The 17,153-nt window shown below is 42.1% G+C and overlaps 2 protein-coding genes across 7 annotated transcripts in view; one reads left to right on the forward strand and one right to left on the reverse strand.

Moving 5' to 3' along the window:
- The window catches only part of kif20ba (kinesin family member 20Ba), a 209,833-nt gene that overhangs the window by 55,449 nt on the left and 137,231 nt on the right, over positions 1-17,153 (reverse strand). For all 3 annotated transcript variants that reach the window (XM_077494502.1, XM_077494504.1, XM_077494501.1), the window contains exons 2-4: positions 4,734-4,833; positions 4,314-4,403; positions 4,105-4,236 (exon numbers count right to left, since the gene is read on the reverse strand). In XM_077494502.1, coding sequence (XP_077350628.1) covers positions 4,105-4,236; positions 4,314-4,403; positions 4,734-4,833 — 322 coding nt within the window. The remainder of the gene's footprint in view (positions 1-4,104; positions 4,237-4,313; positions 4,404-4,733; positions 4,834-17,153) is intronic.
- LOC144000837 (high affinity choline transporter 1-like) overlaps positions 1-17,153 on the forward strand; it is a 198,538-nt gene that overhangs the window by 35,245 nt on the left and 146,140 nt on the right. The window lies entirely within an intron of this gene.

Genomic DNA, 17,153 nt, shown 5'->3' on the forward strand with positions numbered 1-17,153 from the left:
CCCGATTTCGATTTTATCATGATTTTTTTTAATTAATGAGAAATACAAATTAAATTACACATGAAAAATGAGATATTGAATAAATGTAGTTATTTGTGAAAATGATCATGTAATAAACACCTTTTGTAAAGAAAAAATATAAACTATAAACTGCAAAGCACCTGAGTAAAGCATTAACAAAAGTCACATTTCTGTTTTCAAGTACTGTAGTCCAATCAACATCGTGAATCTCTTGCACACAATTTGGGTGCTAGCCATTATTAAAGAAAAAAAAGCATGTAAACAAAGTTAAAAAAAAAAACTGCTCCCATTGGGTAAGTAAAAAGCAACTGTTTATTAGCAAAATCACAATTTTTGTGCAACAATTGTGGCTGGCGGGTTCTGTAGTTTCCCATGGTCCATGAATGCAACACACTTTTTTTTTGTGTGTGTGCTAATGTTAGCGTGTTGTTTTCTTGCTTGGTTAGCATGATCATTTCACAAACGCTACAATATGACTTACGGCTGGACGCTGGTCACTTGGGGAAAAATAAATGCACTTTTGTTTTGCGCCACTATTTCTCTGCAATCTGCGTACATGCAAGGAATGGCGGTGTTGGGGGTAAAAAATTACGACTTGGCAGCTCGTAATGCAGATCCATATCATGCGGCGTGATTTTGGTGAACGCTTCTGTGACGCTCTGCTGTTTTGGAGGCGCATGCATGCATTGAGCTGTCGTCTCTGCTTTGGAGTTTTTGCCCCTCATTGTATGCGCTGCCGTGGCTGAACACGTTCGCAGTGTCGCCGTAACTTGTCTTCACGAGCTCTTTCACAACCTTTCAGCCTCATCCACCACGAGCCCGCATATTTTTAGGGTGGGAAGATGCGAGGTGGGGCAGTGCGGGGGCAAAGTGTGTGGGCTACGGTTGAGCACTGAATGGTCGTCACATAGGTACGCCGGAGACAGCAGCAGCAGATACATCGCTGTCCTTCAGTCAAATTGGTGCTGAAATGCTTTGCGTCGCGATCAGACGATTCGACAGAAATGACAGATCGTGAACCCCGCGTTTCGTGTAACGATCTAATATCGTCATATCGCCCACCCCTAATTATAACCACAACGCTATGTAAATTAAGTGGCAAATCACACATTTACATTCCCATGGCAGACTTTATACTAAGGTTCCAGTGCTTAATAAATAAATAAAAACAAATTTACCTGTATTATAAATGAGACAGCCATAGTACATAATAGGGGTGTGAATTTCCTAGTACCTGACGATTCGATTCGTATCACGATTCACAGGTCACGATTCGATTCGATACCGATTAATCCCGATACGAATTTAAGTCGATTGTTGCGATTTTATTCATTCAAATTTAGAAAACACTAATCAGTAAACTTGTAGAGTGTAAGATTTGTATGAAAATGTATTATTTATGTATCTGAAACGTCAGTCTTATACAGGTTGTAATCTGTTTCATGTTTGAGCAGCATTAAAATAAAATATTAAGACTTAATGTTCCGTTCATTTAACATTCTTCCATGCTTAAGGTGTGAACCCTAACGCGAAGTAAGACGTTTTGTTAAATATTTTTCCATTAAAAATGGAAGTTTAAAAATCGATTCAGCCGCCTATTGAATCGATTCGAGAATTGCGCGATGTAGTATCGCGATATATTGCCGAATCGATTTTCTTTAACACCCCTAGTACATAATTATGCATTTTGTGTTTTTATGTCCAATTCTTACCTTACTTCTTTTGGGGGGTATTTGGCACATTCAAATTACTGGGGTGAAAAGCCGTATTAAAAGCATCGATTCATGGTTTTATGAATCGATATTGGGCTATGAAAAGAAATATCAATTTGATATCGATATACAGTGTTCCCTCGCTGTAACGCGGTTCACTTTTCGCGGTTTCGCTGTATGGCGGATTTTTTTTTTAGTGCAATTTTAAAAAAATGTTTTTTTTTTACAGTAATGTAACCATTTTATAAAATTATGAAGGTTTGAACATTGTGAATGTTTAAGCGAGAGAAATGTGAGAAAATGTAAATGCCTCAATGAGAAAAGTGTATGGTCAGGGGTAGGGCTGCACAATTAATCTAAATCTAACCGACATCGAGGTTTGACCAAGTGCAATAACCTAATCGCAAAACAGTGTGGTTTTAGATAGTGTCTCTTTTTTCCCCTTTGTTGTTTGATAGGGGTGTTAAAAAATTTCAATTCAATAGGCAGCTGAATCGATTTTTTTAACATCCATTTTTGATTAAAAAACATTCAACAAAACGTCTAAATTTCACACCTTAAGCATGGAAGAATGTTATATTAATGGAACATTAAGCCTTAATATTTTATTTCAATGTTGTTCTAAGATGAAAAAAGGTTACAACCTGTTTGTTGAATACAGTGGCTCACAGTTAAAAAACTGAAGTTTGAGATCAATAAATAATAAATTTTCATACAAATCTTATAGTGTACATGTACAAGTTTACTGAATGGTATTTTCTAAATTTGAGTAAAAAAAAATCGCAACAATCGACTTGTAAATTCATATCGGGATTAATCGGTATTGAATCGAATCGTGACCTATGAATCGTGATACGGATCGTATCGTCAGGTACTAGGCAATTCACACCCCTAGTGTTTGAGTGATAGCTGTATTAGCCAACCACAATTGCCAATGCGTGAGTCTTAATGGCACTGGCCAATCAGCGTTGTTGGCTCATACAAGTTAGACTGCACTCCGGTGCCTTCATTCTGTACAGCGCAACCGTAACAAGTGAACCTCAAGGATTGCTGTGACTGCCGTGCACCAAAGTGGATTTAATGTAAGATGGGACTTTTGTTGCAACAAAGGAGGAGCGAGAGCAACTTGTGCCAAAGAAGGGCAGTACGTCTGTTATTTGGACATGTATCGGATTCGACAAAAATCACGTGGACCAAAAGAAAAATGCCAGATACAAAATGTTCTATCAACTAGTCGCCAGATCAAGAGGCAACACAACCAACTTATATCAACACTTGAAAAAAACACCACCGACTTCAGTATGAAGCCCGTCAAGCAGGTTAAAAAAAAAAAAAAAAAAAAAAAACACTGACAAAGGGGAGGCAACAACTAGCGGCCGTGCTAAGCAAACATCGCTAACAGCAGCATTCACGTTAGTCACGCCTTATGAAAAAGTTAGACACAAAGAAATTACAAGAAAGGGCCATAACCCGTTATATTGTCAAGGAAATGATTCCCTTAAATTCTGTCAGGGGAAGGCTTCAAACGCCTCATGCACACAATGGACAGATCTCAAAGTTTTGCACTGTTAATACAAGAGTTTTGTCAGGAGTTTTGAGCTTTAAAGGTTTGTTTACTTGATATAAGTGCATAATAGTGTGCAATGTTTACCTGTTTAAATGTTTACATTTGATACTTGAAGATTGTTTACATTCAATTATTAATGGTTCTCTTTGTCTTGTTTGAATTTAATGATGCTACAAAAAAACACTTGGGATGTTATTTTCCATTCTGTGTTATTATTCTGGATATGTAACTGCATTATAATCTCACCATAGCCTGAGCCTCAATTTATTGTTTTTATTAGCAAATTATTTGGTTTAGAAGCATATTGTAGGTCAAAGCTACCCCTTAGCATATTCACCAGAAGAGGACATCACCGCCTCGTACTTTTAATCAAATAGTGACATTATAGTATTGCATGTTAAAATATTGATCAAAATACTTGTCTGAAACTGAACTGACTCACAATTGTAGTGTTTTCATGCATTTTAATGTGTAAAATACAAAAATCGCAAATCAACACTGTATCGATATTTTAGAATAAACCCAGCCATAATGACGTTCAAACACAGAATGCAATTTCTGTGCAAATGAAACTCAAATTCTGTCCAGATCATTGTGAAAAAAAATAGTTCAAAAAATGTTTTGTGATTTTTTTTTTTTTCACATGTGAATGTCTTAAATTGGTTGAGAATGACAAGAATGCCAAAAAGTGAGGAGAAGAATGAATTTAAAAATGTATTTTTGAGTGTAGAGTAAGAAATGTTGGACGCATTTTTTAAAACTTCAAACTTTGAAACGTGCGTAAGAAGGCTTTGCATTGCCGACCTGCGAAAAGGTGAAGCGCTGAGCGGTGTGCACGAAAGCTTTGTCCGATGTGTCGGAGCCGAGGCGATCCGACAGCGACGCGCCGGGAGGTCTGAGCAGGACCGTGTCCGGAGGCTCCACCGACACGCAGTCCTGCACACAAAACACGCATGTTGACACATTGCGCGCGCGTAACCACAGATTCCGGCAGCCAAACGCCTTGCATGCACCTGCGACTCTCCGCTCTGTGCCTCGGACGCCGTGAAGGGTCGGATGCGCAGGTAGACCTTCACATGCTCTTTCTCGTCACAGCTGCTGAGCTGTACCGTATGCGAACACACACACACAAGAACATTTTAAGCAGAACGGCTCATTATTTTGCAGGCCACCACGATAGCCAGGTACTTTTAATACCGGCAATATTGTGAGATCCCTAATTATCATCAGGTTTTTTCTAATCAACATCATCTGGTGGGGCAGGTATCATTGGCCGCGGTCGAGATGTTGGTGACACCTCCCATATGTGTTGCACATACGGAACATGAACCAAATTGTCTTTCTTTGGTTGTTATTATAAGTAAAGTAATAAAATCCTGGCTGACGGTTATGATAGAGTCAGAATCTAATATCGGGCAATATCCAGTCGGTACCTGAGTCAGCTGCGAGTCGCTTAAAATGCTGCTGCTGCTTTCTGCCGATGAAGTATGGTCTTGCATCAGCGCCTGGTCAAGTTGACAAGACTCCGTCATCCTGTCACAAGATGAGCACACACAATATCCTAATTCTTAGACAGCCGCCGTGTTATGAGCCAAAATCGGACCAAGAAGGAGGCACTGCTGCTCAAATAAGGTAGAGAAAATGGAGCAATGAATGCCCTGGCACGTGGGCAAGGGGAGCCACAGTCTGGGGGACTTTAATATTCATGTATGCTGTCCTGATAAACCATTGGCTAAGGACTTTTTAAGCCTTATTGACTCATTTAACCTCGTGCAGTGTGTGTCTGGTCCCACACATGAAAAAGGTCATTCGTTAGACCTGGTTCTTGTCTATGGTATCCCAGTGTCAAATCTAAAAATAATGGCCAATGTCATATCTGATCATATGGTTGTTTGCTTTGATGTGAATTTTCATCCTACTGCTTCTGTTACATCAGCTGCTCCTGAGTCAAGGCGTAGACTTTTTAATCCTCTCACTGCTGATCAGTTCTTTGATGCCTTTGATGAGCTTTGTATCCCCACTTCAAACACAGAAGAACTCAGCTCGTGGTTCCACTCAGGCTGCCTCAATATACTTTATTCAGTGGCTCCATTCAAAACTGTGCAGCCAAAGTCAGACGTGAGCCCTGGTTCAATGAAAAAAAATAAACGCGTGCAGCGAAACGGGAGTGCCATAAAGCTGAACGAAGGTGGAAAAAGGACAGATTTCAGGTCTCCTATCAGATCCTGAAAGACAATTGGTGCTGTTACCAGAATACTGTAAAAGAGGCAAAAAAAAGAACACTTCTCGAATATCATTCAGGCAAACCATCATAATCTACATGTACTATTTGAAACTATTGATTTAGTACTTAAACCTCCTCAGCCTACCTGCACAAACTCTTCCACTTAACTGTGCAATAGCTTCCTTCAATTTTTTATTGATAAGAATAAAATTGACAAAGCTAGAGCACTCACCACCACCACCATCACTTCTGACCCTTCCATTCAGGTCCATGGCTCGGTGGTGCTAAATTCATTTGAAGCCATTTCCCTGAGCTTTCTAAAAGATTTTGTCCACTAGATTAAGCCATTTGGCTCCCCATGTGATTCTGTTCCCCCTCATTTCTTCAAAGAGGTTCTCCCGAGTATCGGTAATTCAATTCTGGCAATTATCAACAGTAGCCTGTCTTCTGGCGTAGTCCCCACACAATTTAGACATGCTGTGTGGCAACCACTCCTGAAGAAACCTGGTCTAGACCAATGTGTGCTGTCAAATTTTAGGCCCATTTCCATTGCCTTTTATCTCAAAAATTCTAGAGAAAGTGGTACACATGCAACTAAGCACTTTCCTGGAGGAAAATGAAATCTTGGAGGTTTTCCAGTCAGGCTTTAAGAAGATGCATAGCACAGAGTCAGCCCTGTTACGAGTTTTTAATGACATTCTCCTGGCAAATGACACTGGAGACTATGTATGTCTCGTACTATTAGATCTGACTGCAGCGTTTGATACAGTGGACCACAGTATTCTGTTGGCTCGTTTATAGCACCAGGTGGGCACTGGTGGTAGTGCTCGAGTGGTTTTGATCCTATTTGGCCGACAGAACATTGTGTTCGTCTTGGGTGCTTCGAGTCCCGCACCGCCCCACAGTCATATGGTGTTCCACAAGGTTCTGTATTGGGGCCCCTACTGGTCTCACTATATTTACTGCCCTTGGGCTCCATCCTAAGAAAACATGGGATCTCTTTTCACTGCTATGCGGATGACAGTCAGATCTATGTCCCGCTTAGTAAAAAGGACACTTTCTCATTGAGGCCTCTTTTGTCCTGCCTGGAGGAAATCAAAACCTGGGTGGCTTTAAATTTCTTGAACTTCAATGAGAACAACATCTGCAGCAAACTTCTGAAGATGTTTTACCAGTCTGTGGTTGCCAGTGTCCTATTTTACACCGTGGTGTGCTGGGGGGGCAGCATATCCAAGGACTTCCACATACTGGACAAGCTTATCAGGCGGGCCGGCTCTGTGGTCGGCATGAAGCTAGACTCTCTGGTGACAGTGTCAGAGAAGAGGACTCTGGACAAACTGCTGGATATTATGGACAATACCAGCCACACTCTGCACACTGTCATCAGCAGTCAGAGGAGCCTGTTCAGTGGAAGGCTGACCCTCCCCAAGTGCCGGACCAACAGATTAAAGAACTCCTTCGTCCACCGTGCCATTGTACTCTACAACTCCTCACTGGGGGGGAGGAGGGTGTAGCATGCACTTCACTTCACAAATATGGCACTTTACTGTACTTTAATTTATTTAATTCAATCTCCGGTGTAATAACCTTATTTATTGATTGAATTTTTCTTTTTCTCCTAATTATTAATTCAATCTCTGGTGTAATAACCTTATTTATTGATTGATTGAACTCTTAATTTTCATTTTATTATTATTATTATTATTAGGGCCCGAGCAGCGGCGGCGGCGGTGCCGCTGCGAGGCCCTACTGTTTTTGTAGGAATTCTTCTTATTAGGGCCCGAGCAGCGGCGGCACCGGCGGCGGTGCCGCTGCGAGGCCCTATTGTTTTTGAAGGAATTCTTCTTATTAGGGCCCGAGCAGCGGCGGCGGCGCCGCTGCGAGGCCCTATTGTTTTTGTAGGAATTCTTCTTATTATTAGGGCCCGAGCAGCGACCGCTGCGAGGTCCCTATTGTTCCTGAAGGAATTCTTATTAGGGCCCGAGCAGCTGCGGCGGCGGTGCCGCTGCGAGGCCCTATTGTTTTTCAAGGAATTCTTATTATTATTCTTTTTAGGGCCCGAGCAGCGGCGGCGGCGGTGCCGCTGCGAGGCCCTATTGTTTTTCAAGGAATTCTTATTAGGGCCCGAGCAGCGCCGGCACCGGCGGCGGTGCCGCTGCGAGGCCCTATTGTTTTTGTAGGAATTCTTCTTATTAGGGCCCGAGCAGTAGAGATAGACCGATAATCGGCCGGGCCGATAATCGGGGCCGATATTTGACATATTGGTACATATCGGTATCGGTCTGTTTTATTAATCTGACGGCCGATATGAGCGATCCATTTAAAACTCCGTCTTTTCGCTTCGAATGCAGCCCAGAGCGTCTCTGTCTGTTATGGAGTCCAACTCCAGCAACGTAACGCCCATCGCAGCATTTGATTGGTTAGTCGTGCAAGAGCCAGAACCAATCAGTTGTGTATGCCGTGTATCACAGTAGCCGGTCACACACGCACCCACGGACACAACGCGAGAGACACATGCTTCAAAGGTAAGTTAAAAGAGAAGAGACTCCGCCGAACTTTTCACCATGATAAGCTAAACACATTGAATTATGTTGTGTATTAAATGCACTATATGAATGGAGCTGCATTGCCTTGCATTGAATCCCCGCTAGCTAACAGCGGTGTGTTCAGCTTAGCATGTAGGCTAACACCCAGTAGCTAATTCGCTACTTGAACTACTCGGGGAGGGAATCACACACATTTTCACTTAATCAAGTAAATAATGTTTGTTACAAAGGTTCCAAATATTAACAGTTGTCATTATTATATTGTCTAGTTCCATGTTAAGAGTAGAGTAATGTCATTATATTTACCTCTCGTGACGCACACATTGCACGTCCACTACTTGTTGCATAGCGGTTATTATGCAGTGAGATGCCACAGTGACACTAAATAGCGTTTAGTTACTTTATATTGTGTTTATTTGTCGCACTGGTTTGCCATTGTGTGCCTTAAGCTTCGACGTCGATTTGATTGACAGCTCGTTGTGCACCTCGTTAAAGTCCGCTCCGTAACAAATTAAGTGTCTCAAACGCCGTTTAACTACACGAACGTGTTCTCTTCCGTATGTTTGGCATTAGTAGAGAAGTGCACTAAAGTATAGTGTGCTTATTTGCTCGTTTTGTCTCTCGTTTCACGTCATGTCTGCCGTCAGTTGGGACATTATCCTCTCAATGGATGCCACTAATATGTAACATCTACGGCCGTAGTCGGCTGCAATTAATGTTCAGTGATGTAATTTCGTTACGTGCATCATACTTTGAATAATGAGCTCATGTTTGGTGTGTTGTATAACTTTCTCGTGTGTTAGTAACTATTCATGTGGACAGCTAAGATAGTGCTTGTTAATGTGAATTAGCAATGTTGCAGCCCAGTTATTATTTAGACAAGTACATCTGTGCCATTAAGTGATACAGTACAGTACAGTAGTGAGAGAATAGTGTGCCCATATACACACACGTGTCTATAAGTGTAAAACACATTAAACAGCAGAAACTGGCAGCGGTCCACCGCAACAATGTCTGTTTAACCAAGTTATTCTTACTATTATTATAACCAAGTTATTTTACTCTACCTTTTTCTGCATTGATTGGGGCATCCTAAGTGGCACTAAACTACATGATGAAGTGTCTTTTGACAGTTCTCTTGTAGAGAGGAGTAGCATGATATTGCTGTTCTCGATTTAAGATCCTCAGCTTATCAAAACTGTCTATATGGTAACAATAACAATAATCATAATAAGGTCTACAAGAACTGTATGGTGTTCAGGGATGAATAGTTTTTCTCATGGAATTTTTTTAATTTTTTTTTGCTGTAGTAATAAGTAATGCCACAGCTGATGCACATTTTGAATGACAGGGTTCCTCCTATTACTTCAAAATATAAAAATATAACATTTATAGAATAAAACAACAAGTATCCCAAATGCTATAAAAGGTAATGTCACATTGGCCCCCACATTTAACTCCCCCCGCCACCAACGTCTTATTGCAGATAGAAGGATGTAAAATGAAAAGTGCAGTGTGAGAATCCATTGTAAAGAACTGTTACCCCGGGTTTTCACTGGATGCTGTTGCGGTGCGGTTGCGGTGCGGTGCGTCTTGACTGCGTGCTCCGGACGGGTCAATTTTTTTGTCAATCCACACCGGCTCCGCACAGCTGCGGTCCGGCAGCTCCGTCGCCGCCCACTTCCCAACGTGTCTCGCGGGACCGCGCGCGCGCGATCATGTGGCATTTCACAACGAGAGGTGGACTTCTTTTGATTTAACATTTTCTTCTTCTTCTGCTATGAGATAACATGCAGCATCCTTTTTTTGGTTGTCCTTGTAAAGTATATTAATAACGAGAGTCGGGTCAGTGCGGGTCCACTCTTTATTTCTGTCTTCCGCGTCCGGCTGCCGCTCAGTACGGCAAGCGAGACGGGCACAACAAGCAATCGCGAACATCAAACTCACAATACATTACAGTCCTTATAAAAAGGATGTGCCGTGTCATATATTATTTTGTGGTTTTCCACCTCCAATATAAACCTCTCCTCGTCCATGTTCGCTGGTGTCTAAACCGTGAATGAGCACATGGCCCGGCGACGCCCACGTCACGTTTTGCTGAAAAACTTGCGAAATAGGAGCTGGCGAGTGTTTTATTCTGAAAGCTAACCGGAAATTTATTTTGAAACTGCCTCGGTCTTCCTGTCCCGCTCGATGTGTTTTGTGCTAGCTTGCCATTTGCCGGAGGCCTACCGCTGCGGCGTCCGGCAAAAATAGAAAATAGGCTATCCTTGCGGAAGGCTTGCGGCACGCCGCAGGCCTTCCGCAGTCGACACGCAACGCACCCGCAAGCGGTGTAAACTGCACCATTCGAATGAATGGAATCTAATTGCTTGCGTCGCCGGACCGCACCGCAACCGCACCGCAACCGCATCCAGTGAAAACCCGGGGTTAGGGTTTGCATTATTCAAAAATTTGGTGCCAACATTTTTACTTTTACTGCAAATGAATATCGGCTTCAAATATCGGTTATCTGCCTCCTTGACTACCGATAATCGGAATCGGTGTCGGCCCTGAAAAAAGCATATCGGTCTATCTCTACCGAGCAGCGACCGCTGCGAGGTCCCTATTGTTCCTGAAGGAATTCTTATTAGGGCCCGAGCAGCGGCGGCATCGGTGGCGGTGCCGCTGCGAGGCCCTATTGTTTTTGTAGGAATTCTTCTTATTATTAGGGCCCGAGCAGCGGCGGCGGCGATGCCGCTGCGAGGCCCTATTGTTTTTGTAGGAATTCTTCTTATTATTATTATTATTAGGGCCCGAGCAGCGACCGCTGCGAGGTCCCTATTGTTCCTGAAGGAATTCTTATTAGGGCCCGAGCAGCGGCGGCGGCGGTGCCGCTGCGAGGCCCTATTGTTTTTGTAGGAATTCTTATTATTATTATTAGGGCCCGAGCAGCGGCGGCGGCGGTGCCGCTGCGAGGCCCTATTGTTTTTGTAGGAATTCTTATTATTATTAGGGCCCGAGCAGCGGCGGCGGCGGTGCCGCTGCGAGGCCCTATTGTTTTTGTAGGAATTCTTCTTATTAGGGCCCGAGCAGCGGCGGCGGCGGTGCCGCTGCGAGGCCCTATTGTTTTTGTAGGAATTCTTATTATTATTAGGGCCCGAGCAGCGACCGCTGCGAGGTCCCTATTGTTCCTGAAGGAATTCTTATTATTAGGGCCCGAGCAGCGACCGCTGCGAGGTCCCTATTGTTCCTGAAGGAATTCTTATTAGGGCCCGAGCAGCGGCGGCGGCGGTGCCGCTGCGAGGCCCTATTGTTTTTGTAGGAATTCTTCTTATTATTATTAGGGCCCGAGCAGCGGCGGCGGCGGTGCCGCTGCGAGGCCCTATTGTTTTTGTAGGAATTCTTCTTCTTATTATTCTTATTATTATTAGGGCCCGAGCAGCGACCGCTGCGAGGTCCCTATTGTTCCTGAAGGAATTCTTATTAGGGCCCGAGCAGCGGCGGCGGCGGTGCCGCTGCGAGGCCCTATTGTTTTTGTAGGAATTCTTCTTATTAGGACCCGAGCAGCGGCGGCGGCGGTGCCGCTGCGAGGCCCTATTGTTTTTGTAGGAATTCTTCTTATTATTCTTCTTTTTCTTCTCCGCAAACAATCGCATTTTTGAGACACTAAACGTGACCGAAAACTCACCAAACTTTACACGCACATCAGGCCTGGCGAAAAATTTGATATTTTAAAGTCGCCATACATGATAACAGAAAAATGGCTCCTTAGCGCCCCCTACATAGGTTAAACGGATCCCTGTCCCGCTACGATTGTCCGACGGCTATGAAAATTGTGTGGCACCTGTAGCACATCCCAATGAACAAAAACCTCTTTGAAGTGTGTACCCTAAAATAGACAGAAAGTGAGGTATGAGTATTTAAATGTCCAATTTTTGCCAATTTTTGCACATTTACAGGGGTCATACTTTTGCCCGCTTCTCCTACACGGTTAACCCGATTGACTTCAAACTTGGGATGTACCATCTCAACACCTGGGACAACATCATTGTGAAAAATGAAAAGTTTTTGATATACTATATGACGGTGGCGGCGCATCAAATTTAGAGTTTAAAAATTCTTACTTCACGAAGCATTGCCGGTTGTACGTTTAATCTAATGCTACGAAAATTGGTACACATATGTAACAGGCTATGACCTACAAAAAACTCTTTTTGAACCATATGCTAAACCTAACAGGAAGTCCACCATTTTGATTTATTTTGGAACGTGTTGCCATTTTTTTGGCCATTTCATTGGGGCCTTATTTTAACGAACTCCTCCTACAGTGTTTATCCGATCATCTTCAAACTTGGTGTGATTCATCTTAAGATGTTGAAGATGAAAAGTTATTGAAAGCTTTGTATTTCGTCGCACACTGTTGTCATGGCATGCACTGTTTTTAAAGGAAAAAAAAATATCCTTAAAGAAGCATTCCCATTTGTACGAAGCAGCTAGAGCTACGAAAATTTGTAGACATATGTAACAGCCCAAGATGTACAAAAAAGTCTATTGGTGCCCTGTGCTAAACCCAACAGGAAGTCCCCCAGGGGCCGGGCATCACATTTTGAGCTAAAAAACTCCTCTTTAACAAAGCATACCCGGCTGTATGTTTCACCTAGAGTTACCAAAATTGGTAGAGGTATATAACAGCCCTCGAGGTACAAAAAACTCTTTTTGAACCATATGCTAAACCTCACAGGAAGTCCACCATTTTGATTTACTTTGGAATGTGTTCCCATTTTTTGGGCCATTTCATAGGGGTCATATTTTAACGAACTCCTCCTACAGAGTTTATCCGATCATCTTCAAACTTGGTGTGACTCATCTTAAGATGTTGAGGATGAAAAGTTATTGAAAGCTCTTTATTTCGTCGCACGCTGTTGTCGTGGCATGCACTTTTTGCAAAGGAAAAAAATCCTTCTTAATGAAGCATTCCCAGTTGTACGAAGTAGCTAGAGCTACAAAAATTTGTAGACATATGTAACAGCCCACAATGTACAAAAAAGTCTCTTGGTGCCATGTGCTAAACCCAACAGGAAGTCCCCCAGGGGCCGGGCATCACATTTTGAGCTAGAAAACTCCTCTTTAACGAAGCATTACCGGTTGTACGTTTCACCTAGCGCGATGATAATTTGCAGGCATACATAAGAGCCCACGATGTACAAAAAAGTCTCTTGGAACCATGTGCTAAACAAAACAGGAAGTCTGCCATTTTGATTTACGATGGGATTTGTTGCCATTTTTTGTGGCCTTTTTCAGGGGTCATATTTTAACGAACTCCTCGTACAAAGTTCATCCGACCGTCTTCAAACTTGGTGTGTTTCATCTTAAGATGTTTAAGATGCAAAGTTATCGAAAGTTTTTTATTTTGTCGCACGCTGCTGCTATAGCGATGCATTGTTTGCCAAGTAAAGTGCTGCTTTGTTTTTTTATCTATACATGTGTGAAAACTCATGAAACTTTGCAAACACATCAGACTTGTCATGAACATGAATTTTTAGAGATTTATTGTGCAATTTGCAATAAATAGCGCCCTCTAGACATTTTTATGAAGTATTTCCGATTGTATGATTCTGCTAGATTTGTGAAAATTAGGACAGACCCCTATAAGCCTAATACCTACAAACAAGTATTATGTAGACATTTGCCAAACCAAAGAGGAAGTCCGCTATTTTGATTTTATTTTGGGAATTATACATCATTTTTGGCCTCTTTCATTAAACTTTGCACAGACAAGGCATGGAAAAAACTAACATTTTAAATGGTCCTTGTTCCATGTAACAGTACCCCAACGTGCCAGTACCCTGACGTGCAAGTAACCCAACGTTGTGCTCAATAGCGCCCTTTATGCATTTTTATGGAGCATTTCCAATTGTATGATTCAAGCGATACACAACTAAAGATGACTTGACCTAGATTTGTGAAAACTGGGAGGCATACCTATTAGCTTAAGACCTACAAAAAGTATTCTGTAGCCGTATGCTAAACCTAAAAGGAAGTCCGCCATTTTGAATTTATTTTGGGAATTGCACACCATCTTTGGCCTTTTGCACTCACAAAGCTTGTCAAAAACATTTTAGATGGTCCTTGTCCGATTTGACAGTACCCCAACGTGCCAGTACCCCGACGTGCAAGTACCCCAACGTGGCCCGGGTTGCGAGGGCCCTTTATAGCTGCTCGCAGCTCTAGTTATTCTTCTTTTTCTTCTCCGCAAACAATCGCATTTTTGAGACACTAAACGTGAACGAAAACTCACCAAACTTTACACGCACATCAGGCCTGGCGAAAAATTTGATATTTTAAAGTCGCCATACATGATAACAGAAAAATGGCTCCTTAGCGCCCCCTACATAGGTTAAACGGATCCCTGTCCCGCTACGATTGTCCGACGGCTATGAAAATTGTGTGGCACCTGTAGCACATCCCAATGAACAAAAACCTCTTTGAAGTGTGTACTCTAAAATAGACAGAAAGTGAGGTATGAGTATTTAAATGTCCAATTTTTGCCAATTTTTGCACTTTTACAGGGGTCATACTTTTGCCCGCTTCTCCTACACGGTTAACCCGATTGACTTCAAACTTGGGATGTACCATCTCAACACCTGGGACAACATCATTGTGAAAAATGAAAAGTTTTTGATATACTATATGACGGTGGCGGCGCATCAAATTTAGAGTTTAAAAATTCTTACTTCACGAAGCATTGCCGGTTGTACGTTTAATCTAATGCTACGAAAATTGGTACACATATGTAACAGGCTATGACCTACAAAAAACTCTTTTTGAACCATATGCTAAACCTAACAGGAAGTCCACCATTTTGATTTATTTTGGAACGTGTTGCCATTTTTTTGGCCATTTCATTGGGGCCTTATTTTAACGAACTCCTCCTACAGTGTTTATCCGATCATCTTCAAACTTGGTGTGATTCATCTTAAGATGTTGAAGATGAAAAGTTATTGAAAGCTTTGTATTTCGTCGCACACTGTTGTCATGGCATGCACTGTTTTTAAAGGAAAAAAAAATATCCTTAAAGAAGCATTCCCATTTGTACGAAGCAGCTAGAGCTACGAAAATTTGTAGACATATGTAACAGCCCAAGATGTACAAAAAAGTCTATTGGTGCCCTGTGCTAAACCCAACAGGAAGTCCCCCAGGGGCCGGGCATCACATTTTGAGCTAAAAAACTCCTCTTTAACAAAGCATACCCGGCTGTATGTTTCACCTAGAGTTACCAAAATTGGTAGAGGTATATAACAGCCCTCGAGGTACAAAAAACTCTTTTTGAACCATATGCTAAACCTCACAGGAAGTCCACCATTTTGATTTACTTTGGAATGTGTTCCCATTTTTTGGGCCATTTCATAGGGGTCATATTTTAACGAACTCCTCCTACAGAGTTTATCCGATCATCTTCAAACTTGGTGTGACTCATCTTAAGATGTTGAGGATGAAAAGTTATTGAAAGCTCTTTATTTCGTCGCACGCTGTTGTCGTGGCATGCACTTTTTGCAAAGGAAAAAAATCCTTCTTAATGAAGCATTCCCAGTTGTACGAAGTAGCTAGAGCTACAAAAATTTGTAGACATATGTAACAGCCCACAATGTACAAAAAAGTCTCTTGGTGCCATGTGCTAAACCCAACAGGAAGTCCCCCAGGGGCCGGGCATCACATTTTGAGCTAGAAAACTCCTCTTTAACGAAGCATTACCGGTTGTACGTTTCACCTAGCGCGATGATAATTTGCAGGCATACATAAGAGCCCACGATGTACAAAAAAGTCTCTTGGAACCATGTGCTAAACAAAACAGGAAGTCTGCCATTTTGATTTACGATGGGATTTGTTGCCATTTTTTGTGGCCTTTTTCAGGGGTCATATTTTAACGAACTCCTCGTACAAAGTTCATCCGACCGTCTTCAAACTTGGTGTGTTTCATCTTAAGATGTTTAAGATGCAAAGTTATCGAAAGTTTTTTATTTTGTCGCACGCTGCTGCTATAGCGATGCATTGTTTGCCAAGTAAAGTGCTGCTTTGTTTTTTTATCTATACATGTGTGAAAACTCATGAAACTTTGCAAACACATCAGACTTGTCATGAACATGAATTTTTAGAGATTTATTGTGCAATTTGCAATAAATAGCGCCCTCTAGACATTTTTATGAAGTATTTCCGATTGTATGATTCTGCTAGATTTGTGAAAATTAGGACAGACCCCTATAAGCCTAATACCTACAAACAAGTATTATGTAGACATTTGCCAAACCAAAGAGGAAGTCCGCTATTTTGATTTTATTTTGGGAATTATACATCATTTTTGGCCTCTTTCATTAAACTTTGCACAGACAAGGCATGGAAAAAACTAACATTTTAAATGGTCCTTGTTCCATGTAACAGTACCCCAACGTGCCAGTACCCTGACGTGCAAGTAACCCAACGTTGTGCTCAATAGCGCCCTTTATGCATTTTTATGGAGCATTTCCAATTGTATGATTCAAGCGATACACAACTAAAGATGACTTGACCTAGATTTGTGAAAACTGGGAGGCATACCTATTAGCTTAAGACCTACAAAAAGTATTCTGTAGCCGTATGCTAAACCTAAAAGGAAGTCCGCCATTTTGAATTTATTTTGGGAATTGCACACCATCTTTGGCCTTTTGCACTCACAAAGCTTGTCAAAAACATTTTAGATGGTCCTTGTCCGATTTGACAGTACCCCAACGTGCCAGTACCCCGACGTGCAAGTACCCCAACGTGGCCCGGGTTGCGAGGGCCCTTTATAGCTGCTCGCAGCTCTAGTTATTCTTCTTTTTCTTCTCCGCAAACAATCGCATTTTTGAGACACTAAACGTGAACGAAAACTCACCAAACTTTACACGCACATCAGGCCTGGCGAAAAATTTGATATTTTAAAGTCGCCATACATGATAACAGAAAAATGGCTCCTTAGCGCCCCCTACATAGGTTAAACGGATCCCTGTCCCGCTACGATTGTCCGACGGCTATGAAAATTGTGTGGCACCTGTAGCACATCCCAATGAACAAAAACCTCTTTGAAG

The sequence above is a fragment of the Festucalex cinctus genome, chromosome 14 (assembly GCF_051991245.1).
Source record: "Festucalex cinctus isolate MCC-2025b chromosome 14, RoL_Fcin_1.0, whole genome shotgun sequence".
NCBI classification, from domain to species: domain Eukaryota; kingdom Metazoa; phylum Chordata; class Actinopteri; order Syngnathiformes; family Syngnathidae; genus Festucalex; species Festucalex cinctus.